Source organism: Zosterops lateralis (genome assembly GCF_965231275.1).
Source record: "Zosterops lateralis genome assembly, chromosome: 2".
NCBI classification, from domain to species: domain Eukaryota; kingdom Metazoa; phylum Chordata; class Aves; order Passeriformes; family Zosteropidae; genus Zosterops; species Zosterops lateralis.
In genome coordinates, this window is record NC_139763.1 from 99,201,152 (window position 1) to 99,226,047 (window position 24,896).

Consider the following 24,896-nt stretch of genomic DNA (forward strand, 5'->3'; position numbering starts at 1 on the left):
AAGTGAAGAGTGCAACGTGCTTGATGCAATTATCCACAGCCTTTCCCCCTTCAGCAGGTGACAGTGCTGAGACTGGAAAAGGCTCATATGGACAGGCTGTTCCTTTCTCCTGACACCAAACAAAAGCAAGGTAGTATTCAGACAGACAGGAATATCCAGAGGCAAATAGGCAGTTAGTAACTTGTGAGGATTTGCTCGTGGCAGGATGTTTGTTATTTACATTCAGCTTCATCTCATTCCTATTACGAAGTCTTCAGCCTGCTTGCTTCCTAGGAAAGTCTCATGTGATTAATGACAAGAGCATCTCTTGAAATGAGGTTTCTAATAAACAGCCTGTAAGTGATTGCAACTTCAGGACATAAGAGCTACATTTTTGTAATGAATGCCAGTTATTTACTTAAGATCAATTTTCTGAATGTTTGGCACTTGTCTTCTCACAAATAAAAGAGTTATATGTAAAAGATACAGATTAAATTTGTCCTCAGTTATACATTATTGTACATTGTCCATTGTACAATGTACATTGTCAAATAAAAAAGCAGCAGCAAGCAAAAAGGAAAACATACTGACAAAGCCTTCTACTGTGGCCAGTGTGACATTGTGTTTCAGTACTTTCAGTGTGTACCTGCCACTAATCCAATAAAATATTCCAAAACTCTCTTAAACTTGGTATTTCTTATTTATTTTAGGGGCCTAGCAAGGAGTACTACAGCATGAGAAACAAGAGCTGTTATTTTTTGTTGGCATTTGTGTACGCAGTCTTTTGTGCAACACTTGGCTGCATATCTGAACACTTGCATGCTCAAACTCCCACTGGGTTGTTCACAACACAGCTTTCCTTGCCACAGTTGCTCAGAGGTACATTCAACCTAGCTGAGTTATTAATGGTCTCCTTCCTATAACTGGCAAACTCCTACAGCTGCTGTGCATATCCAAATAATTAGTCACTGCCTCATCTGGCATCGAGGCAATTGCAGTTGAGAGAATTGCTTAGTTTCTGAAATTCATTCTCAAGCACACATCCCCAAACCCAAAGAAAGCCCATGTGAGCTGGTTCTACTTACCACTATCAGCACCAATGTAGCTTTCAAACAAGCTTGCCAGAAGTTTGTTGGATGATTTCTGGAAAATGCCTACCACGGTTTCATTAAGCGGGTCCTTGTTCTTCTCGAGCCACCCAATGATGTTGTAGGGAACCTACAGCAAGGCATTGAAAACAAGCCAGAGGTTGCAAATGTTCCCCTTCAGTGCAGCCAGGAGTTCGTTGCAGTTTGGCTTGAAGCCAATGATTTTTTGTGAAGAGCTGTGCTCAGAGCAGTACCAGCTGCCCTGGTTTTCATCACTTTCCCCTCCAGTTCTCTGCTTCCTAATTACCAAACCTCTCTTCCTAATAATTAGCATGTGAATCCCACACACCCTTTCCAAACTAGCTGATCCCTACATCTTCTCATGGACTCCATGTGGTTATCTGTGGAGATGCCATGTGGCATTGATATCCCAGGAACCCTATTAAAAAGTGTTGAACTATAAATCACACAAGTAATAATTTAAAAGACCATGCTACACTGGAATAATTAGGGTTTTCTAGTAAAATCTTAACGATTACAAACTAACTCCAGGACTTTGCCACAATTCTGTTTAGTGGGAAAATATGTTCCATTATCAGTACCACGAGGGAATAGAAATTCTAATTTTCTTTGCTGAACGCATTAACAACTACAGATAAGTACCAAGATCAGCATTATTTCTTTTAATAATTACAAAATTAGCCTAATGCTCAATTATAATTTGAAATTAACAGCATCAGGTGAATTCCTGATCTGCTATGCTGGGGCTTCTTATCAATTGTAGTTCGATTAAAAAAATTCCTGTGACTCTCTCAAATTCATTCTGTCTATCTGGTCTGAAAATGAAACTTCAAAACTGGACAAGTTTTGGCTCAGGTATCACAGTACTGGATTTTGTTCTTGTGCACCAGTGAACCTGTAAACTGAACCACCACATCAGAGCTAACCACACTTCCTTTTGCTGTTTTGACACACTGGTTCTAAAAGGACTAAAAAGTGATTTTTTTTTAACCTTCCCTTGAGTTAAAGCAGAAATTAGTTCATTTTTCCAGGAAACTGAGGTGAAAATTAGATGCTGCTGCTGTTTAATTACTAGTCTTACTTGGGTTGGAGGAAAGATGATAAAGGCAAAGCAAGGCATACTTCCAGCAAAAGTACTACAAGCCCTCCTCAATTTATTTCATTCTATTTGTGCATCTAAGGAGCAGATGTCCTGGAGTCTGGTGGCATTTTACTCTGCTGCAACATTTGTGCAGAGAGAGTAGATATTTGCTTTTACTCCTCACCTTTCCTTTCTTCCCCACTTCATCCTTCCCACCCTCCCTTGTTGTGTGCTACAGCCAAACTCCACCGGGAAGACCTCTGATACAAAGTCTACCTGCCAGCAGAGGAACTTACAGCACCAGCATAATGAAGGAGTTCAAAGTGAGCTTCATATTTCCTTTTCTTATCAGGCCTGGGCTTCTGTAGGTTGGGTGACTTGCCAAGATGGTTGTCGTAGAGTTTGGATTTGAATGTCATATCTGTAGCTTTTGGGAACATGCACTCCTCTTCAAGGATAGACAGGATTCCCAGTGGCTGTGGATTTAAGAGCATCTTTGTTGGGAAATGTTTAGGCTACCCACTTTTAGTGGCTATGCAGCCTGTAAGTTTTATCTGATGGAATTTTAAGCCCGCAAAATTTCTTCTCAACCTGAGGAGGAAGTCTTTGAGTATTCTGTTAAAATGGTGACCACCCTTTTGCCTATGCAGTATGTCACCTTTGACTGTTCAGTATGTCACTTCTGCCTTAGGAGGTTTTATGATGGCTTCCAGAAAGAGTTTGATTTATCTTTCAGGGCAGCTGGACCAACTAGCATTTTACCCTTCATGTCTCAGGAAGAGATGAATGAACCTCATAGCACTGGGCAGATTGTTTTTGAGGGATTAGGATCATGCACAGATACCCTGCCCTTGGACAAGAGAGTGATCAAGTAGAAGACTAGTTAATAATCAGACTTTCTAATTCTGCTGTTACAAATTTTCTGCTAGTGCAAGATGCAGAATTTTGTATTTCCTCACAGATCAGCAGGGTTAGATGCTGTGCCATAAAACATGGAGGAAAGAGAAATACAAAGAGAGGTTATACAGCAGGGGACAGCTGTTCCCACCAGGACCACATTACACTCCCAAAAAAGGGAAAAGGAAAAGCATATCCCATGCTGGGGAAGTGGTGAGAGGTTTCTTTCCTTTTCAGGGTAGAAAGAGCACAAAGGACTTTGCACATCAGCATGTAATGTGAGAAATAGGAGCCTCATGGGAGATGTACAGGGCACAAGACTGAAACATTGCATTTGCCCTGAACAGCTGATGAGTTTGATGTTAAGCATATGTGGGACAGACCAAATTGAGGAACAGCAGGGACAGAAAAAGATAAAAATGCAAACCAGGGAAGATGATACAGCCATACAAATTACCAGTTACATCTTGTTGGCTGCTGTGGACTCTGTAAGGCAGAATTCCAAAGGTAAAGCTGAACAGTCACAAATACTGATTTTCCTTTGATTCTGTATTGCAGGTAGAAAGGCAAGGAACTTGTCATGCTGTTTATCCTGCTCTGTTCACTGGGCCATGAGGACACATCCAAGGGAGGAGCATCACGAATAAAACCAATTCAGTGAATACTCCTTGGTATGTACATACCTTCTCAATTAGATCAATGCAGGCCTGCAGGTCCATGCCAAAGTCAATGAATACCCAGTCAATGCCTTCCTTCTTATACTCTTCTTGCTCCAGGACAAACATGTGATGATTGAAAAACTGTTGCAGTTTCTCATTAGTGTAATTGATGCACAGCTGCTCAAAGCTGTTAAACTGCAGAAAGAAATAAAAAGGAAGCATTTGCATTGCAGTTAGCTTGGTGGAACAGCAAGAAGGAAACTGTTTACAGCCCAAAGCATATCAGCTGTTGTTCCCAGGAACTATTGGGATGTCCAGCCAAGTGGTTTTTATATTTATTAATGGAAAAAAAAACCCCAAAAAACTCCATGTAAAATCATACACATTATTTGCCTTATGGCTTTCTCAGTACTTTGCCTTCTGTTCATTTAGAAAGAGAAACACCCAACCAAGAGCTATCTCTTGGCATCTTTTATGTCTTTCCATCCAGTCCTCACACATTAATACTCACATCAAAGATTTCAAACCCAGCAATATCCAGGACTCCAATGAAGAACTGCCTTGGCAGCTTAGTGTCCAAGGTCTTGTTGATGCGGACCACCAGCCACTTGAACATTCGGTCGTACACTGCCTTAGACAAGGCCCCGACAGCATACAGAACCTAAAACACATGTTTTAGAATACTGCAGTGTGAAACAAAATTCACTGTGGCACACAAAGATTTTGGTGCAGTGGACTAGTTCAATGTCTGTTTACAGTTTAAATGAAATTTCCCAATGGTTTGTAAAATCACCAAGGCGTAGTTAATACAACACCATCTCTCCTATTATCTCTGCTGAATTTCCTTCACATCACTGCTAAATATATGTCTTCTAACATGTCTAACATGTACGTAAAGTGCTCGCAAAGTACATCTTGGAGAACAGCTGGACAGCAAGTTCCAAATGTTTTAATCCATTATATTTCTGTGGAAGCAAGGTAGCAGAAACCCACAGGCAAGATGCCAGCTATGATGTCCAGAGCTACTCCAGAGCAGGGTGGAGGTTTATGCTCAAGTTGTTCACTGACATTTTCTTCTCATTTTTGAGGGATGCTATGGCATGAGCAGGCAATAGAAAAAGTCTGTCTAAAGTCTCTTCTTTAGCCTGTGCACATCTGCATCATTAGGTACACCTCTCTCTATCAGTTTTTGAGTTTCTGAGCCTGTACCAAAGGCCATCTTCAAACGGCAACTTTTACTGTAGCCAAAACACTGCAGCATCTTCTACAATACTGCTAGAGCTGTACCCTAGCAACCCAATGACTCTTTTTCCCTTAAATTAGGAAATAACTTTAAGTGGATATTGCCTTTAGCTGATTGAGGTCACACAGAGATTAAAATTACATGAATAATGAATGAGTGATGAGTGAATAAATAATCCATGGCTCAAATCTTCTAGGTAACTATTCTCATCCAGAATTAGCTATCAGTCCCCACGTGGTTTTACTGCACCTGGTTTCCTGGAGTGGCTGCTACTAACATATCAGAAAAACAACTCTATCAAAAGTAGTGCTGGCCAGTAGTCCTTTGTCAGTCTCCTCCCTTCAATTTCACCATGTATTTCACCAAGTTTGGGGATACAAAATGAGAACAGGTAGTAGAGGCTTATGTTAATATTTCTAACAGTTGTCTGTCTCTCTGATATGTTACAGGCAAATCCTCAAGGCTTGCAGGACATGCATCCAAATGACCTGAAAGTGTCTCCTTACCTGTTCAACACTTTGACCTTTGGTCACATACTCATTGCCAACTTTCACTCTAGGGTGCAGCAAACCCTTAATCAAATCAGAGGAGTTGATTCCCATCAGGTAAGCAGCTTTGTCAGCACCTGGTTTCAGGAGAAACAAGGTTTCAATTGGCTTTCAACTTCTACATGGAAACATGCCCAGCTAAAAAAATATATATATTAAGTACATTCACTTTAAAAGACAAATTGGATAAAGGCCTTGGTCTCAGTGATTTGTGTTAGGTATGCCTGTACTATCTCTTATGGCAGGTCATCTGCCTACATTATACCCCTGTTGCTGCAAAAATCTCACTTAAGAAACTCTTCAAGTTTAGGGAAAAGAACATATCTCCACACTGATTATAGACAGTTTCAGGTGCAAGAGAAAATAAAAGAAGCAGAACCTGAAGTAATGAAAGAGAAAGTTAAGGCAGCAGGATTTCACAACCATTATGAGCAAATGGTCTTTAAAATGGAATTTGATCCTGTTAGTCTGACTGTGTCTGTTCATCTCCTGCTGAGTAAGGTTATCCACCAGTGCATAAGCCTGTTACAAACACAGCACTCTTGGCTGATCAGGAGCTACAGTGTGCAAGAACAAAGCAAACAGGCTGCTGCTTCCTCAGCACAGTGCCTGATATATGCCAGTCTTTTGAAGCTGAGGAATCATTTTAGGTGTTTTTCTTACTTTCAGTGCCATCAGCCTCTGCCTGCTCTTCTCGGGGTCTTTGCTTGAATTTCATATTCCCAAAGTGCATGATGGCACCTGTGAGCTTGTAGGAACCAGCCTTCTCATCAGGCACAAATCCCAAGATGTCCATGGCTTGCTGTGAAAAGGAAACATGGATATGTTGTCACTTCCCTGCTCAAGAGCAGTGGTGTTTGCATCCCCTCAATCTACCTTTGCATGGCAGATATTACTATCCTGCCAAGGGGTGTAACCACCCAAAGCAGCCATGGGAAAACCCTGAAGACCCAGCAGTGGCAGGGGAGCCAGGGGAGACCTCTCTTCATCTAGCATTTTATATATAAAAATTATAAATTACATGGAGCAAGGCCAGATTAGAAAGTGTGACAGTTTAGAGGCCTTGTGCTTCACAGTCTGAATACTGTTAAGACCCAATCCTGCTTTTGCTTTAGTCCAGTAGTTTCAGGGACAGAAGTTAAGCTCCTCACAGCAGTCTTCCTCCCCTGATCTAGGAAACTCAGAATCAAATCCATACAGACTTACATCTGTTGCCAACAATTCTTCTCCATCGTCCAAGTTGTCCACTGTCACTACTCCTTGTGAGCAGAAGTGGTAGTCATATGGGTTGGTAGAGATCAGGAGCATGTCTGTAAAAGAACTGCCAAGGTCAAAACTGCCATCCATTCAGGTTATCCTCAAAAATGGAGATGGAAAAATCAGCTGTAACCTACATTTGTCTCTGCACTACTGAGTTGTTTTGTTGTTTTTATTTTAATAGCTGCAGGGCAGAAACCAGCTCTCTTATTTTACTGTGTTAGTCTGAAGATGTAGAGGAAGTGTGAATAGAAAGAATATGGAAATACTGCATATTAACATCTACTGTGCATACACATCTATTGAGCTTGTATTGCAGTAATTGAGTTCATAATTTCCTGTACAGTCCTACTTTCTGCCTTGCATGCTTTTAGTTGAAAAAATCCCATCTAAGTAGAGAGGAGAAAAATATTTTAGTATGATGCAAGACAGGGAGTATGGGCAGGGCTTCCTTTTTTTATAAAAGACTGAGAGAATAGTAACTTCCAGCACTCTTTGCAGCAGACACCTGGCTTTTGATAAATACAAGTCAGAATATGGCTTGCTCCATTGTCATTCCTTCATATCAAAACCCAAAAATGCAGTTATTTTGTACAAAGCTAGCTGGCTGTAAAAGTACAGACAGACTCCTGATTCCTTAAATCAACTGAAAGTTTCACCCACATTCACCAGACCGAGGTTTGGTCTAGATTTCAATCTTTTATATGCAGACACACATCCCTACATATCTAAATATGTATGTATGTAAATATATGGCTATCAATATATGTTTATGTGAAATCTCATTCTCTATAAGCCTGTCTTACTTTGCTATATAGTCACCCTGATACATATTGCTTTATCTGTAGTTACGTTCATCCATACTTATTTATATTTATACTTATCCATATTTAGATATGGATGTGTTTATATACAAGCACGTACATTTCTTGTCTACAAAACACAAGCCCCTCTTGGTTTCAGCCTCTTCAAGAGCCTGCAGACATGTTCCTGCTGGCCAGAAAGGCGTGTGCTGTTGTGGAGCACACAGAGAGTTTATGAGAAACAGAGCATTTTCCCAGCACAGGGATTCTCACAGGAATCTCAGTGCAAAGCTTCCTTGAAATCTTTCCTGTAATTGTCATTAATTAGGCCACGTAAAGCTTAGAGTGTTAGGGACTTGACCACGCACTGTCAGGATAATAAGACTTCAAAAGAGATTATGATTGCTATGGCTTAGTGGGAGTTTAGAAGAGCAATAAAACGACTCTTCAACGTATTTCACAAAATGTCTTCCTTCAGAGCACAAATTGAAGTCAGCAAACCACGTCACTTAAATAACTAGTGAAGGTTTTATTCAAAGCATCCCTGCCCCTCTCTGCCCACGAGTCTGTGGGACCACACTGAGCCAGGGGAAGCTTGAAAGGGGTAATCACCACATAATCAGCAGCAGGCAGCTTTGAATAGTGTCTCCTGCTATACAACACGCTGGGATGTCAGTTTTGTCACTTGGGGCAGAAAGAGTAAACTAGTTTTTCTTTGTGGACCTATAAGCAAATCTTCTCATATGTGAAAATCTGGATAATTAAAGTTTTATCACCACAAATGCTTTGGAGGCATAGCATTTTCCAGATGTTTTGAGACCTTGGATTACACAAATTCAGTGTGACAGTTTTTGCCATTATAGTGCTATATTTTAAAAGTCCTCCCTGAATCTTACTCCCATTAGATTAATCTGTGATATGAGAAAAATGGTGTCTGCTGCTGCCACTGGAACAACATCTCTAAAAGATTGTGTATGACAGTGGAAATTTGGTTTCGTCAAGTGGAAGAATAAGGACCTTTCTGCACATGGGTTTACCTCCTAACCCCTCATCCTATGCCTATTCAGTTTTAGGTTCTTAAAAGCTATGGATCCACATAATGCTTACCTAGTAACTCCGGTTTCTTTCCTGACAGGATTTGGTAGAAGATGTGATAGTCTCTTTCACCAGGTTGCTGGAAAATCACTCGGGATTTCTCCAATAAATCTAGTTGCATAAAGAAAAATTCAGTGAGAAAGGATCTCACAGCTTTCAGATGAGCAATTGTATTTTTTAAAAGGAGAGAGTTTGCTGCTTACAAATCTCAATATCAGCAGATGACAGCTTGCCTGTAGTTCCAAAATGGATTCGGATAAATTTACCCTAATTCACACAGAAGAATATTCTAATTAGTACATATAGTATACACAGAGGGAAACAAAGAATGCAGCTTGAAGGCAATCATTTGGCCCAAAGAATCAATTTATACAAACTCCTTGGCTTTGCACAGTCATATTTTCAATGAAAAATATCAAACAATGATATTACTGTCTTCCAAGCCTAAGCCTGTATACAGAGCTATGTAATCTGCTTGTGGAGTAAGGATAACAGTGTACTTATCTGCCAGGCTAAGATATGGCAAAGCACAAGGCTTGCAGTTGCATGATGCAGGTTTACTGTAATGCAGGACTCAGAGCATTAAGCCTGGGCTTAAGACAGACAGGCTCCTTTTTTGGCTTCTCCTCATTTGCAGTCCTAACGTACATGCACCTACTTATGTCAGAAGAGTGCTGTGATTTTAGACAGCTTTGCCCATTAAATTTGCATATCCATCTCTCCCAATTCATAAAAAATTAGTAGTTTTCATTTATGTTCTCACATGCAAACACACGAGCTCTTAAAAAGAATTAATTTCCGTTCCAGCTGACAGCTCCTTATACAACTGTGTAGCTTTACAGATGCTTACAACCTCTGGTTCTCTCCCCCCCTTTCAATTTCATTTTTAACAGGATTTGTTAGGTAAGCACGGGCTCCAAACTCAGGCTTGTCATCCCCATGCCACTCCTTTCAGACCTCCCAGACAATTTCAGCCAAAGGCAGCAGAGGCAGAGCTCCCAGGAGGATTGCCCTCCTGAAAACCTAATGGAGAGGAGGAGAGCCCCAAGGTGATGGCAGCACGGAGGGACAAGCAGGGACAGCTTCCTGAGCCAAAAAGGCAAACCTAGTGGCTCAAGGGTAGGAGTGCTGCTGCAGGAAGGGTCTGCACAGGGGAGGATGTGGGAGGGAACAGGCACTGTGGTGTGTTTCTGACACTTAGTGGCAAAGTACAGCTACTATAGGAAGGGGAAGGACAGGCTAGTGGAAAAAGGGGTAGGAAAATAATGCAGAGGCATTCCTAATTCTGAGGAAGATCTACCACTGCAGTTCAAAGGGCTTCCTAAAAGTGGGGTTTGCATGTCTTCTGTTAATTTTAAACAATTTAAACAATTATTCAAGCTTGATCTTTCTCTGTTTCTCTTCAGGTTTTTGTTAGATCCTACTATGTTATTTTTCCACTCTGTGGAAATCCAATAATTTTCGTGGGCAAAATGCAATCTATGAAGGGATTATGACACAGGTCTTATTAACTGGCCATTGTTGAATAAGACATCACTAGGTTATGCTGCAGACTTACGAAACGTGAGGAATTGTCGTTTCTCAGGGTTTTGGCATTTCCAAAAGCTTCCAGGGCTGGGTTTGCTTGGATGATTTGATCCTCCAAGGTTCCCTAGAAATCAAGGTTGAAATACTATTGAGAAACCTACAGGCCACATACTCAGCTGTCAGCCCTAGCTCAGCCATGCATTCACTTACAGAATGCAGCCTCTGTGGCAAAGTGATTTATTAAGGTTCACCCCAGGGGCGGCACAGTATGAATGGCAGAACAGCGAGACCGTCAGTCAATTATGAGCACTTAAAAGGCCTCGAACATTCTGCTGCTCCCTACTGTTTGGCTTTGTAGATTTGTATCTTGTGCCATCTGCATGAGAAAGAAATCACCAAGTGTACTGTGGAGCATGTGGGGACATCCCAGGAATCAGGAACTGTGTAGGAGAGGGGCTACTGAAGAGACTGACAAGCACTAGAAGGCATTTGATTTAATAGCACTTGAAGCTTGTAACATTTGGGATTTCTGGAGATGAGAAAAGATTTAACTGTTGCTCACACAGGGTTCAGTTTGGGAAGTGAATGACTTTTCCTGCTGGGGCTCCTGGAATCACTCATCATTCACCTGGGAACCACACAAACTGAAATGCAGAGGCTCATGGCACATTTGACAGAGCTCAACACCAATTCTGCGAGGCAAAAATAAAATAGCAAAGCTGATGACTTACCCCAGTTTTGGTAGCTGGCTGTTTACAAAACAGGAACACAATGGAGAGAAAAAAAGAGAGAGAATATGAATATTAACACAGAGAATAATACTAAATATAACAATTAGCAAGGCTAGCTGTCTCATGGGCACCAACACACCAGCAGTGCTTTTTGAAGCCTTCAAAATGTATGTGTGGCTGTTACTTGGCATTCACCATGTATCACAATGGTGCAAAAGCAGATACTACATGCAGCTGGAAGATGCTTCATGTAGTTTATCAGGCCAGGTTGCATTTCTTCCCCCCCCCCCCCCCCCCCCCCCCCCCCAAATCATCTAAAAGTTCAAGTGTGGAACAATCTTATTGCCTAGAACTTGTCTGTTTGCATTTATGCTCTTTTATTCTTGCCACTTAGCAGCAGTCTCTTTTCCCTGTTCACTTAGTTGTTGTTTTAGTCTTTTATAGAACATCTCCAGAGCAAAACCAGATAGATTTCTGCAGTGGAAGTTCAAACAATAAGCTCAGGGTGAGAGCACCATTGCTGTACAAGCACAGCAGGCTTTAGACACCATGATGAGCACCAGCCTCACTGCATGCAGGAAACTGGCTCTGGACAACTCAACCATTTGTTAAGAAAGCCTTACAGGCCTCAGGAGAAAGTGTTTTAGAGTTTGATGACGTGAGTTCTACGCACAGACTTGAAGCATGGTTGAAATTTTAGCCTTATAAATACAGTTCATAGGAATCAGTTAATTCGCCACAAAAGAGCACTGAACCCTTCAAGTGCAATGAAGCTCATAGCAAATAAGCTCATAGCAACACAAGATAAAAAGCAGCATGAATACATCATTCACTGCAGCCTTGGAGAGCACTTATAAGCCGAACAGCACTTATCCAAACAGAAATACAGAAAAGCTGATTGAAAAAATATCTTTTGTCAAAACAATCTTCTTTTTTTTTTTTTTTTTTTTTTTTTTTTTTTTTTTTTTTTTTTTTTTTTTTTTGTGGACAAAAAAGCTTTCAATGAAACAGACATTTTGATGAGAAGTTATAATCCTAGTCTCTCTGGAGACTATTTTCCGTTTGAAAAGAAAAAGAAATTTCTTATTCTTTACACTCTTCCCATCTTTTGACCAGTTTTAACACAATATCAGAAGCATATTTAGCACACACAAAACCTGAAACTCCTGGGGGAAAAAAGTGGCAGCAACAAGCATCTGTCCAGAACCAGAGGTGGTGTTTTTGCTCCAACTGGAGCGTGGTAAGTTCGTGTGTGCCTTTCTCCCTCCAGAACAGCATGCTCTCAGTACTGCAGATTCGTGAGGTTAGTCATGCCCAAGAGAGGAACCTTGAACTGAGTCAGCCACCAGCAGACTTACATTCTTTTTACCAGTTTCACCCAGGGCTGCCACTGTGGCAAAGTACTGGATGACTCGTTTTGTGTTGACAGTCTTGCCAGCGCCGGATTCTCCGCTAGAGGAAGGGGGAAGAAGACAAAAGCATTGCTCAAGCAGCTGCAATTCATCCTTTTAAACCCTGTCCAGCCAGCTCCTCCCTCTGAGGCTGTTCTCAGACTCAGTGACTCTAGTATCTGCAGCCTGTTGCTCAGCCATTTCCGTGGAAATACATCAATTGGATTGAATGAAGAGGTGCAGTCCTATGACAGCAGTAACAGGTTCTTCATACAACTGAGCTCAGAAGTCCTGCACAAACCCACCCTACACTGCTTTTACACTGGGGCATGAAGTTTAATTACAAACATCCAGACTAACTCTCTGGGGTATACATACATACAGTTAATGAGCTATAAAAAGAAGAGGAAAGCTGAAGCAATTTGCCAGCATTACCCGAAAGCACATGCAACTTTGTAGAGACACCCAAGTCTCCATCCTTTCATGCTTGCCAGTAAACTTAACACCTCCTCTTTTCTACCTGGGTCATCTCCCCTTCTTTTGATTCATCTGCACAACACCCTGAAATATAACTTTCAGTAAGAGTAACCACACTGAACAGAAGGAGTCCAGAAAGAGGATAGCCACAGAAAGGCTAATCTTGCAAGGAGCAGTTTTAATTGCCTGCTGAGTTGTTCTCATGCCTACATGGAATGTTCACCAGATAGGGATCAGAAACGGGCGAGGCTCCATCAGACCTTTACCTACTCTTTTCTCATGGAGGTCAAGTTAACCATCAGATGGCCAAATTGGCAGTTACTCAGTTCCAGGCAATTTAGCTGAGATTTTAAGAGTCAACTTGTTTTTTATCAGGGTTTTTTTCTTCAAAATTTTTCACAGCAACAGACTCTCAAATCAGTCAAAAAATAAGAACTTACGTGATCAGCATGGACTGATTCTCCCGATCTGTGGAAGGGGAAAAAAGAAAAAAGAGAGAGAAACTTAGTAGGGTGAACAAATCACTTATTGTAATTGCAAATGAGTACCAGAATCAGTCATGCGAGGACAAGAGAGGATCACACGAAGCAAAGATAGAAAGATAAAAACTGTTATCATTTAGAATGATTTCCAGAAGTGCAGGTTCCCTGAATCCTTCTCTTGTGTTTTGCTCAAATTGGTATTAAATACCTGTCAGTTGTACACATTCATCTTTGTCTGGGAAACTATAATAAGGAAAGTAATTTCCTGTTCTGAAAGCATTTATTGTCTTACTCCTGAGTTTGTCTTTGCCCATGTCTGACCTTTCTGCTCCTGCAGTAGTAGACCAACCCAAGTAATTTTTCTCTTTTTTCACAGGCTGTTCCTTAAAATGCATGTGTACTCTTCTTCAGCTGGCCACGCTGCTGGAACTAAGCAGCCTATTGTCCACGCCTAATTGCCTGATCAGAAACAAGCATTTATTAGAACACTCTGCAACCCTAATATATTATTAATCAAGTTCAGCAAACCCTAAATCATGGCAGCTTCCCAAGTCATTGAGCCTAAATTCCTCTTTTCTTTTTATAATTCCAGTTGTCATGGCAGGCTACATATTGGGCAGCCTTATCTGATAAAAGAGAATCTCTTTGCAGCCACACACACATCCCTCTGCCCGATGCTTTTTGTCCCCTCACATCTAAGCCTCTTTTTCGTTTTATTAAAACCAAGTGTCAGCACGATGTGCTGTAACCAAGCTTTCTCTTTTGGATTTATCCTGCGGCCCTGCAGGCGCTGGTGGGAGCACATCACTGCTGCCCTCTGCTGAGAAACTCTTTTCCTCCCAGTAACGCGTGGGTCAGGGCGAGGAAATTTCCCGGGGAAATCTGGAGTTGGCTGCCGCAGGATTGGTGCCTGGAGCGGCAGGGGCTGGAACAGCCCCGCAGGTCATCCGGGTCAGGGTTAGGGTCAAGGTCAGGGTCATGGTCAGGGTCAGGGTCGGGCCAGCAGTGTGCCCATAGCACCACACAGGGCTCGCCTTCATCGCCCTGTGAATGCACACATCCCATCGCCGTCATGGTACAGAGCCTAAATTGACTGGAGGTTTATTTTTGGGCTCGGGAAAGCACTGACAGACCTTTGGGACCTGGCCCCGTTTCTGTTGCAGACTGATGGATTGGCTCACATCAGACAGCTCAGTCTGTGCACCTGACAGGCGGGTACCAGGAGCGCCACAGGAACAGGCAGGGTGGTTCACAAACAAAACTACATGGGTGCACACACTGATATAAAACCGTCACAGACTGCCAAGCCCCTGTTGCTTGACTATTTTCATGTTTGTTACATGCTGCAAAAGCTCTGGCACGCCTCCCTGAAGCATTGATTTAGAAGAATTAAAGACTTTAGTTAAAATAGATATTGCTGAGGTAAGGTAGCTAAGCTTCCCTTTTGTTAACAGAAGCCGGATTGAAGGAACTGATAAATCATGGGACCCGTCAAACTATCAATAGACTCCATGAATACAATACAATCATAAATCAAACAGTCCTGGAAAACAGGATTCAGTTGTCACATAACACTAAAGGTTAAAAAGTCAGGGCTGAGGAAGACAATCTTTCTTCATCATTTTGGGACCCCACCCCATAAAAAAGACCACTGACCCATTTCAAAGAACAAACTACGCTTAATGGCTTTTTGGGCTAATTACCATATGAAGCGGGGAATGGGATGTACCAGAGTTATGAATATGCATTTGTGTTTTGGGTATCCAATACTCCTGTACATAAAGGACCCTGTGATCATCTGTAAATTGCGCGTGTGTATTTGGGAGCGATCCCGCACGCTGCCCGGCGTCGTAATAAACATACACTTTCTAACTTTAAACTGTTAGAGAGTCTTTGTCCGTCATAGTTGGATATTGGTATTAGATCAATATCTATATTTTTTAAAATAAATCATCCCTGCAGCACAACCACATCAGCCCGGCCGGCGCGCAGGCAGGCAGCGTCACTTACTCCGCAGCATGTCGTGGTACGCGTTGTCCGCGATGGAGAAGATGTGGGGAGGAGCCTCCGAGCGCCGCTTGCCTTTGTAGGCAGCTACCACCTCCGATTTGTAGACTGGCAACCACTTGTAGGGGTTTATGGTGACACAGAATAAACCGGAGTATGTCTAGAGAGTAACACAGAGGCAGAGTGAAAAGATTCACTGGAGCGGTAAGGCAAGAAGTCTCGGTTACACAAATTCAGGATGTGTGGCATTGCCAGCTGCTGATTAAAGTTTGAATTCTGACTTGGATTTCAGACTTTCTGAATTTTGGAAGGTACTGGTTTGCTAAGTTACTTCCTAATTGCAACTCACACCAAAACTACAGATGTTGAACAGTTTTCAAAAGGGGAAAAGTGGTTTTGAGGTGTCAACCAGAAATGTAAACATCCCCTTCAGTAAAACAAAGGAGCAGGAAACAGACTTGTGTCTGATTTTGTGCCTTGCTCCTCCATGGGTGTTTCTTCCTCTTGAAAACAGACATTGCAATGGAAAGTTACAACTTCCCTGTTTGAACTCCATTTTTAGGAGGAGAAACAACCTCCCATTATTAATTTCATGCAAAAACCTCAAGACTATTTCTGGTGGGCGTTCAAAGAGAAAACCACTTCAAGTGTTTCACCCCAAAGCTGTAGAACCTTTTTCAGCTTTGGAGACGCCAGTTCGGTAAAAAACTCTTTATAGTTGCTCTCTGGATGATATACATCAGTTCTCTAGGGCCTGGTCACTCTGAGGAAGAATGAGTTTTGAGTTGTAACCCCAGGCAATTGGTGTCAGCTGGTAACTTATCAAGGACTTAGCCCAGCTTGGGGCAATATCTTCAAAGAAACCCAGTTATCATATGGGCACAATCATTATATGCACACAGATTAATGAGCTCAATTAAGTTCTAAAAGTTTCAGGTGAAATCCAGGTCTCTTCCCCTAAATATAGCATTAGGACATACTTCTGAATGGCCTTGGCATGCATCCTCAGTCCTGTTTTCTATAAAGGAAAAGAATACACTTCTACCAGTAAATGATTAAGGCAAGATGCCAGTCTAATTTTCTACCTACGCTGATCTGCAAACAAAGCTATGCTTTAGGCCCTACATGTCCATACAGGGGTTATTAGAGAAACACAGAAAATGTTTGACAATCAGAATTTAAATGGGTAATGTTGGATTTGCTTTTGATTAATTTTGGATTAAAAAAAGCAGAGCAAGGATTAGTTGGAAAATCAATGGATTCCTTTGACTGATTTAAAACAAAATTGAATGCAGGTAACTGAGAGCAAAAGAAATCCCCATGACTGGCATTGACATGGATTAATATTAGAAGATGGAAAATAAACTGGGTCTCCCCAACACCTTGACTCAAGAAAAACGTCCCCCTCACCCCTTTCCTAGGGAAGCAAGCAAAAGTAAGGAGCCAGGCACTATCTTACTCATTCAGTTTTGTGTCTGCATTCAGCCAGCTCCAAGCAGCATCTTTCTTGAGGTGAAGAGCAAAACTCTCACTTTTGTGACTTATGAGAGTTGTAAAACAAACACGAAGGACACAACACGTTCACATGAAATGCAGGTTGGTAAATCTGCCCATGCAGTGGCCCTTACATAGATCATCCAGTTGCTGTAGCGCTTCCTGAGGTTGTACAGCACAGATGCCTCATTCAGGTGGGTCAGCATGGACATGTCCTCGATCATGTCGAATTTGGGAGGGTTCATGGTCTGCACGTCATCTTCTTTTATAGTCATGGTCTGCAAAGACAAACAAATACAGCAACATGGAAGACACTGGGATTCTCTGCTGCTTCATACATCTTATGGAAGAAACCACATTTTTCCCCCAAGAGAGGGAAGTTCTCCAGGTCAATCCCAGCCTATGTGCACAATACTATGTGTTTCCACAGGTATCAGAAGAATGGGGGAAGGCTGAGATGATGAAAGTAAGAAGCATGATGCTATGGCTGCAAAAGAAGCCATGGAATTTGGCTAGAGCCTGGGTTTTTAGCTCTGGGGACAAAACCAGAAGTAGCTGATCACAAACCTCCCATCACAGCCCACCCCTGGCTGTGCGGTGGCAGATGCTCACCCACCCATCACTGCATTGATTTTCCCTTAGTGGTTTTTGGTGTGTTATTCTATCCTGAGCTGGCATCAGTTACTGAGGCTTCCCATTCACAGCCCATTTAATGAAACAGGCAACTGAGCTGAAACCAGGACAATTCTGTAGCTTGCAGCTCTGGCCTTGTTAGTGACAGATGAGACAAAAGCAGTTTCGTACCCTTCCATCCGCTGTCTGCACGGTCACTTTGCCTTCACTGGTTTCTGTAATTTCGGCTTCAACGTAAGCTTTCTTTTCATCAGGAACCCAACATTTCTTCTTCCCTGTGAAATTAAGAAGACTGAGAGTTCACAGCCTTGCATCAAACAGCAATGCCATGCCTAGGTAAGTGGGATTGCTGGATTGCTTTTTCTGCAGAGGCAACACAAAACCTCTGGGATTGCAGCAGACTGGCAGTGTTGTGAAGCTGCGTGATGGAGCAGAATGCGTAGGGCTCCCAAATGTTGTCTTCCTTTGAAGCTACTGCTCGGCTTCCTCTAGATCCTTCTAGCACAAGGTGTCAAAATATTTCACAAATGCTGGCTAAGCCCCAGCCTCCATGGGAAATCCATAATCACTATCACCAGTGTGCAGATGGAGGAACTGAGATCCAAGCCCAAATTAAGGTGTTTGCTAAAAAGTCACACAGAGAATTTCAAACTGCTCAAGGAATTCAGCCCACATTATTTGACTGCCAGCTATCAGATTTAACCTTATTCCTTCACATTCTTCTGAGATTTGTGTTGAAAAACATCAATATTAATAACTCACATTTAGTTATGTATGTGCCTTTGTAGAGCCTGGAGCAGCTGCACAAGACTTAAGGTCTTTAGTTACAGCAACTGTTGTGAATAGTGAAAGGCCCCAGTTATTGATGTATTCACACTTACTATGAAACCTCAGGGCTCATAGAAACCCATTTAATGAAAAATAAATTATGGGAAACTAAATATCACATTATTATACATGCTGCAAAGCAAATAAAACATCTAGTCAGGCCGCAGAAACATCAGTGTCTGTTGTTTTTCTCTAAAACTGACAGAGATGATTCCCCTTTTAGCAGAGTACCAATACACCTTGCTGCTAAATCTAGATAAATACTCACTTGTCATAGATTATTTTAATTTTTTGCTATCTGAGAGTTTTTAGTAGTTTTGCAGAATAAAGGAACCCAAATTTGGTTGAACCAGCTGCCTCCAACAGCAGCAGCACAGCAGAGGCTTTGCACCCTGCTTTGCTCTGCATTTCTTTGACTACATTTGTAAGTAACCCTTACCCCTCTGAACCAGCCCCTGGCAGCACAAGGGGTTGTGGGTCTGCAACTCACCATCAAAGGCGACGGTCTGAGCCTTCATCAGCTCCTTCTCGCTCTTTCGGAGGTAGGGAGCAGCCTCCCCAAACTCTGACATATCGACCATCATCTTGGCAGGGATTCAAGGTGGCACAGCTCACAGAGGAAAAAGAAAGGCACCCAGCCTACTGAAGAAAGAGAGGGAAAAAAATAAAACATTGGTCTATTTTGTCAACAATATCAGGCAATATAAAATGCTCAGCATAACATAGCTGATGGCTGATCAAAGGGATGATTAATGTTAAACACAAATGCCTAATACAGATTTGGGACTATACTGCATGTTAAACCCTTCCTTGGCTCGGTTTAATAATCTTGAACGGTTCTTAACCTCAACGTTGGTCACAGTTATCTCCAGAGAAGGATTTTGTCTCTTTTTTGTGGCACAAATGGTGCTTAAGACGAGGAGGGCCCACTTGAAGTTGTGATTTTGAAAACCATTTAGCAGGAGCCTCTTCTGGCCCCTTTCAAAATCGCCTGGAGCAAAGGTACGCTCTCTCACAGGTCTGCCTGGGACTGTGCCACTCAGCCAATTCAAGCACCACCTCGGGCAGGTATTTTCTGGGAAACAAGGAGCAAGGCTTCACTGCTGCAAAGCTGCAGGGATGTGTGCCCACGCTCTCACTGCAGAAAGTCAGCACTGGAGCTGGAAACAGCTCTGCTCCCTGCACTGCTCTGATTCAGGAATTGGGATGCCAATGAAAACAGGACTAACACAGCTCCAGGAGGCTCTGTGCTGGTGCAGCTTCCCAGGCTGCTGCTCCCTCTGATTTCACCAGGCTGAGCATCCTCCTGCAGCAGGGCAGGGCTAGGGGCAAGCATATCTGCAGAATTGGTCCAAGGGCTGTGTGTGTTTTCAGACTGCTTTGAGTTTATCAGTCCAGCTTAATACCTACACTGCTTTTCTCAAATGACAATGGCACAGTGTTTAGGAGTCTTTTTCATGAAAGAGAGGGCAGGGGACATGGGTGTCAGTGAGATTAATTTGCTGCATTTGTACTGCCAAGTAATTAATTTGTTCTGTACTCTCTAAAATGATCAAACAGATATGCTGGGATTTTTTTGTTTTGTTTAGGTTTGGGTTTTTTTACATAAATACTTACACACACGTAATCTACTCAGCATATTGTCCAGAGAATGTCTAAAAGAAGTTCCACTGCTAAAAGGTGTACACACACAATTTTAGAATTTCAGGTTTGTTTTTTTAAAGTCAGGACACCATTTGACTACTATTTAAAGCTGTATAAGTGACCCCCAAGATAATCTCTTCCCTTATTGTATTTATAGTGCAATATACAGGGCAGCTGGATAAATTTTCATGACCTCATGGTAAGAGAGACACTATAGTCTTTCAAAATTTAATTCAATTTATTTCTAACAAAATCCTGGTAGAGATAAAAACTCCTTGTCAACCAAGGCAGTTTTTTTTTCAACATGTTCCTCCTAGGGAATGTAAAGCCCTGAGACAGTAGAGTTGCCAAAGCATTACATCCAGCCCTCTCCCACTGCTGCAGTAAAAGCTTGATACCTTCTGTCTAGTTGCTGTAGAGCAAAAATTTTCTTTCTCAGAACTAGCCTTATTTTTTTCTAGATTTTTAAGTCAATTTTTTTAAACCTTAATCTTTTTAAAGATTAGGCACCTACATAAGCACAAGTATCACCATGTAAACATCATCTGAATTGACCAAAATTCCCAGCTGAAGAACAACTCAATGGCAGAGCCCCTCTCTCTCTAAGAGTGTCTCAGCTCTAGTGGAGCAGTGAAATTACATCAGTTCAGACATTTAAACAGAACAGCATTAGTGCACACAAGTGTCATTTCACATTAAACGTGTAAGTGCCAGAGGGGCCACTCCAGTGTTAATCTCTAGGACCCAGGGCAGGTTCCCACAAGTCCTGGAATACACTAAAGTGCTCGGAATCACTTTTGTGCAACCTCCATTTGCAGACCTCCTAGGGACGTTCCTCAGCTATCACCTCCTTATCTCTTCCTTTTTCCCCCTCGTGTTCAGGGTGGACAACTAGAGCAAGTGTGTTATGGTGTAAAGCAGCATTCTGGCAGCTGGAACAGAATCCCTTCTCCTTCAGCAGACTGGCTGTTTGGATTTACAGAAGAGGCTGGAGCCCAGGCAGCACAAACCTTGGGGTGCAGAGAACTCCATGAGGCAAATCCATTGCCAGATACAAGAAGTGGGACATTTTGTTTGGTTTTGGATGGAAGATTATTTTTTAAATGCAGAATAGTCAAGAAAGACAAGGCTAAAGCTAAAGGTGTTCCCTTTTAACCTGTTGTAGATAACAAAAAGAAAGATCAGCTGTGAGAGATCCTTGAAAATGCCTGCTCCCTGTGGAAAGCCAATATTGTTACACAAAGTGAAGTGGCATTCCCAGGACCAACAGTTTGATGGTGCATCCAGACTTGGAAAAAAGGGACCTTGTCTGTCTTTACTGGGGCTGTTGGGAGTGACTGCAGCACTAAGGGCAGGCAGGGATAATGCAATAGCAACTGCAGTGGCACCACCTGGCCTGGAAAGGGGCCCCAGTAATGCTCCAGGGGTTGTAACTCAGGCTGGATTAAAGAATGCCTCGGATCAACAAGCTGCTTAAAATTGCAAATTTCATAAGCCATCATCTCTTGCAGATGATAGAGAGGCAAAAAGATGACTTGCAGGCACTGGCTAATCATTTCACTCAGATGCATAATTACAAGGGACCTGACACTTCCCTAATGGTTATTCCAGCTGGTTAAATGAATGCACTGATGTTAGACAAGAAACAGCATGTATTTGCTATTCTACCATTCAAGCAGCATCCTACAGTGCTAGATGTTTACTGATACTATTGCTAAAACTTTAAGCCACATGAAAGTCTTAACCGTATCAAACCCATGGTACAGTGTTAGAGCACAGCACCCACACTTAAAAGTGAGAGAGGTTGGTACTCACCCTGGAGAGCACACAGAAAGTGTCACGACTCTGTCTGGTCCAGACTTTATATGCCCCTATCTCAAGGTCACTGCTGATAACTGTTTAAAGGCATCAGCAGTTTCCCCCATGCCTATATTTGTCTGCTGGATCCCAGCTGAGGAGACAATGCCCCAGGAGGGGACACGTGTGGCTGTGTCCTGACGAAGGGGGGCAGGAATGTTAGTGGAGAGTGGCACTCTCGGTCCAGGCCACCCCTCACCACACCATTCTTGCTCCATGACTTAATGGAAGAAGCCTTTCCTGCTTCTGTGTTTTCACTGGGGCAAGTGTTACTTTTCCAAGTGCTTCAGAACTTAATTAGCTTGCGGGCGTGTATGTGTGTGTGTGTACAAATTAAGAGTATTCAGACGTAACTCCTCTGGAATATGAAAATCAAAGCTTTTTGCACCAGGAATAAGTCATTATTAAGAAAATTTGGTTACATGAGCTGAATTCCCTTCAAGCAACAAGGCTAGGATGCGAGTTCTCACACCCCAGCCAAGGGCTTTAAGTCCCTTTTTGAGCCCCAGGAGTTTTAAAGACAGGACCACAGGCTGAGGTTTGGAATACACAGGTGGTCCCCAGTTTATGAAGAAGGCAATACAGGGAAGAAAGCTAAGAATGTATTGATTCTGCCCGGAAAGTGAATCACAGATAAAGAATAAAGTAAGCATCAATTTTAGCGAGGCCTTTGCTTCAGGAAACTAATTTATGAGTCCCAATTTAGGCAATGTCTGGCCTTCTTGTTGTAAACTCATTTTTCCAGTGAAACAAGCACCTTGAGTAACTCAGGTCTCATTTCATTGCAACCCATAAATAACAAAATAACTGACACTGCCAGATTGATTTGCTTTTACCAGAATAGGTAGATATATAGGTTTCCTTTGGTTCTAGCATAAGCTGAATATAAAAGCAGAAAGGAAAATAAATACTGTGGATAATGCTTGGTGGGCACAAGGGAAGACAATATATTTGTGCTCTACCAAACTCAATTCCAAGGAAGCAAGGAGGGAGCTTATCCACAACCTCATTGAATTCCTAGATACCCACAGGAACAAGTGGCTTGGTTTGTGACCAGGGAAAATGCCTGCATAGTGAGTCTGCTATTTTTAAAGCTGTTATGCTGATGACTGGACAGGGACAGGTTGTACAGACAAAGTTGGTTTGTAAGAAACAGGAATTTCTGGAAGTGATAGGCTCAAAGACTGATGTGGCAGCTCTGAGGATTTGAGCACTTTAGTAACTTGGTATTTTTAGCATTTGGAGAATGCAACCAAGAGACAGAGAATCACTACTGCCGTGCTAGAGACATGCTCACCTCCAGACAGTCTGGAGAAGAGAGGGCTCTGCTAAGAAGCAGAGATTGGGATAAGAACTAGGGATGAAGCTTTCCATCCTGGTCTGGATTCATCTGTGAAAGGAACCTGCACTTGAGCTGAACACAAGCAGCTTGTGTCACGTTCTACAGTTTGACTGGCTGTCATACTCACACCAGAACTGCTGCCTAGCCTGCTGCTTTAGAGGTGTTTGATGCCCTGCAGCACAGATGTGTGTCAGGCCTAAATCACCATCTTTTTGCTTTATATCTGGCAAAAAAGAAAAGAGTTGGTGATTTTGGCTGCTGAGGTGAACAGTGAGTGGTAAACTCAAGCAGATGCTCCTGATCACATAATTTGAGACAAGGTAAATCACAAGCATCCCCAAGATTTATGGACATTGTTAATCTGCGGCAAAGACTGAGAAAATGATTATTTCAAGCCAAGAGGATGTAAAATGCTGATACTCTCTCTCTTGCTCCTCTGTCACATAGCCAGGAGCTTCACTTCTAAACACACTATTCCCATTTACCACCTACATTGCTTAGAAGAGGCCATCTTCTTACAAATACACTGTTATCACTTACATCTTTTCTGTTCTGCAAATATTCAGCTTTCATCAGTCCTGCATGAACACTACAATCTTGCTCCCACGCCTCCCTTTTCTTTTTTGGGGTTGCAAACAACTGTTTCCATAGCTAATTCTGAAGCAATTTCAGTGCTTGTGTCGCTTAGAAAGGGACACAGATAACTGGTTCAAACATAATCAATTTATTTTCATTGCTAGCCTGATGTGAATGGATACTGCACGTTAATCCTGCCTTTCTGGAGTTTATTTGCTTTCTCTTAATATGAAACAGAAATTGCAGCACATTTTCCCTAGATTAAATTTGTAACAGGGACAACCAAAGACATTTGTCTTTTGCAGGGGCTACTTTTAGAAAGGTTAATGCTGGTCACTGTTTCTAGGGAAACAAGGGTCTTTGATAAGGAGCTCTTATGACTAAACTATTTTTAATAACATTACATATTGGAAAGGAATGCAATAACATTTATCAGCTCTAGACAGAAGATAGTGTCAATATTGTGGTCTAATATAGAAAAGTTGACATCTTGGGTCTGTAAAAGCTCAGTTATGAGCCCTCTCTATTTTCTTAGACAAAAAGATCAACCAGCCAGCTGGATTTTGACAAAAGCTGGCCTTTTGACTACTCTTAATAAAATGTTTACTGTAATAACCTGGCACTCATGAAAAGCAAGATCAATGAGAGAGAAGGACACCAGTTCAAGATACAGAGGCTTGGAGAAAACATCTTTGGAGTCAGGATCCTCTGGGTTGCTCTGTAAAAAGCAGAAAGACTATCACTCCACAGGGTGCACCTAAAGAGACTGAGAGCCTATTGTTTATTTCAGGGGCTTTTTTTTGGTCACTGGTCCCTGCTGCTGTTGCAGTCTCTATTTAAAAAACAAATGAGAAAAAACTGAAATGACTTAGTTGGATGAGAAAGTTCATCCATCTGGGAATAGTTTCAGGAGAAGAAAGGTGTTAACATCATACCTGGAGCAAAACCAGGCCCATTCTGTACAAGTGATGTATTTTGTCTTGTGAAGAATAATGGTTTAATTCCTCAAGCCGTTGATGGCCCAAAGAGAAATTGGAGGGGGAGAGAAACTTAGATTTAAAAATAGTTGCACTCTGCTGCATCTCTTAAGGATGAGAATATTGGCATTGAACAGTACATTGAAAGTGTGTTTATGACAACTAGATTCCCGTTATTAGAGCAGAGATTTCCAGGTCTCTGGCAGCCTTTGTGCTCCCCCTGCTGCAGTGCCTGTGCTCGGCCAGGGACACACACACC

At 42.1% G+C, this 24,896-nt stretch overlaps 1 protein-coding gene across 2 annotated transcripts in view; it reads right to left on the bottom strand.

Annotated features, from left to right (window-relative positions):
* Positions 1–18,825, bottom strand: part of MYH15 (myosin heavy chain 15) — a gene marked incomplete at its 5' end in the record, with an annotated part of 44,673 nt that extends 25,848 nt beyond the window's left edge. The window contains 17 exons of one of the 2 annotated variants that reach the window (XM_083882640.1): positions 1,065–1,197; positions 2,466–2,645; positions 3,750–3,920; positions 4,237–4,386; positions 5,475–5,593; positions 6,180–6,318; positions 6,723–6,826; positions 8,684–8,782; positions 8,875–8,938; positions 10,230–10,322; positions 10,930–10,947; positions 12,288–12,381; positions 13,238–13,265; positions 15,290–15,446; positions 16,915–17,058; positions 17,585–17,688; positions 18,732–18,825. In XM_083882640.1, the coding sequence (XP_083738766.1) occupies positions 1,065–1,197; positions 2,466–2,645; positions 3,750–3,920; positions 4,237–4,386; positions 5,475–5,593; positions 6,180–6,318; positions 6,723–6,826; positions 8,684–8,782; positions 8,875–8,938; positions 10,230–10,322; positions 10,930–10,947; positions 12,288–12,381; positions 13,238–13,265; positions 15,290–15,446; positions 16,915–17,058; positions 17,585–17,688; positions 18,732–18,825 (1,891 nt within the window). The remainder of the gene's footprint in view (positions 1–1,064; positions 1,198–2,465; positions 2,646–3,749; positions 3,921–4,236; positions 4,387–5,474; positions 5,594–6,179; positions 6,319–6,722; positions 6,827–8,683; positions 8,783–8,874; positions 8,939–10,229; positions 10,323–10,929; positions 10,948–12,287; positions 12,382–13,237; positions 13,266–15,289; positions 15,447–16,914; positions 17,059–17,584; positions 17,689–18,731) is intronic. The other variant, XM_083882641.1, reaches the window with a different exon arrangement.
* Positions 18,826–24,896: the final 6,071 nt, after the last annotated feature.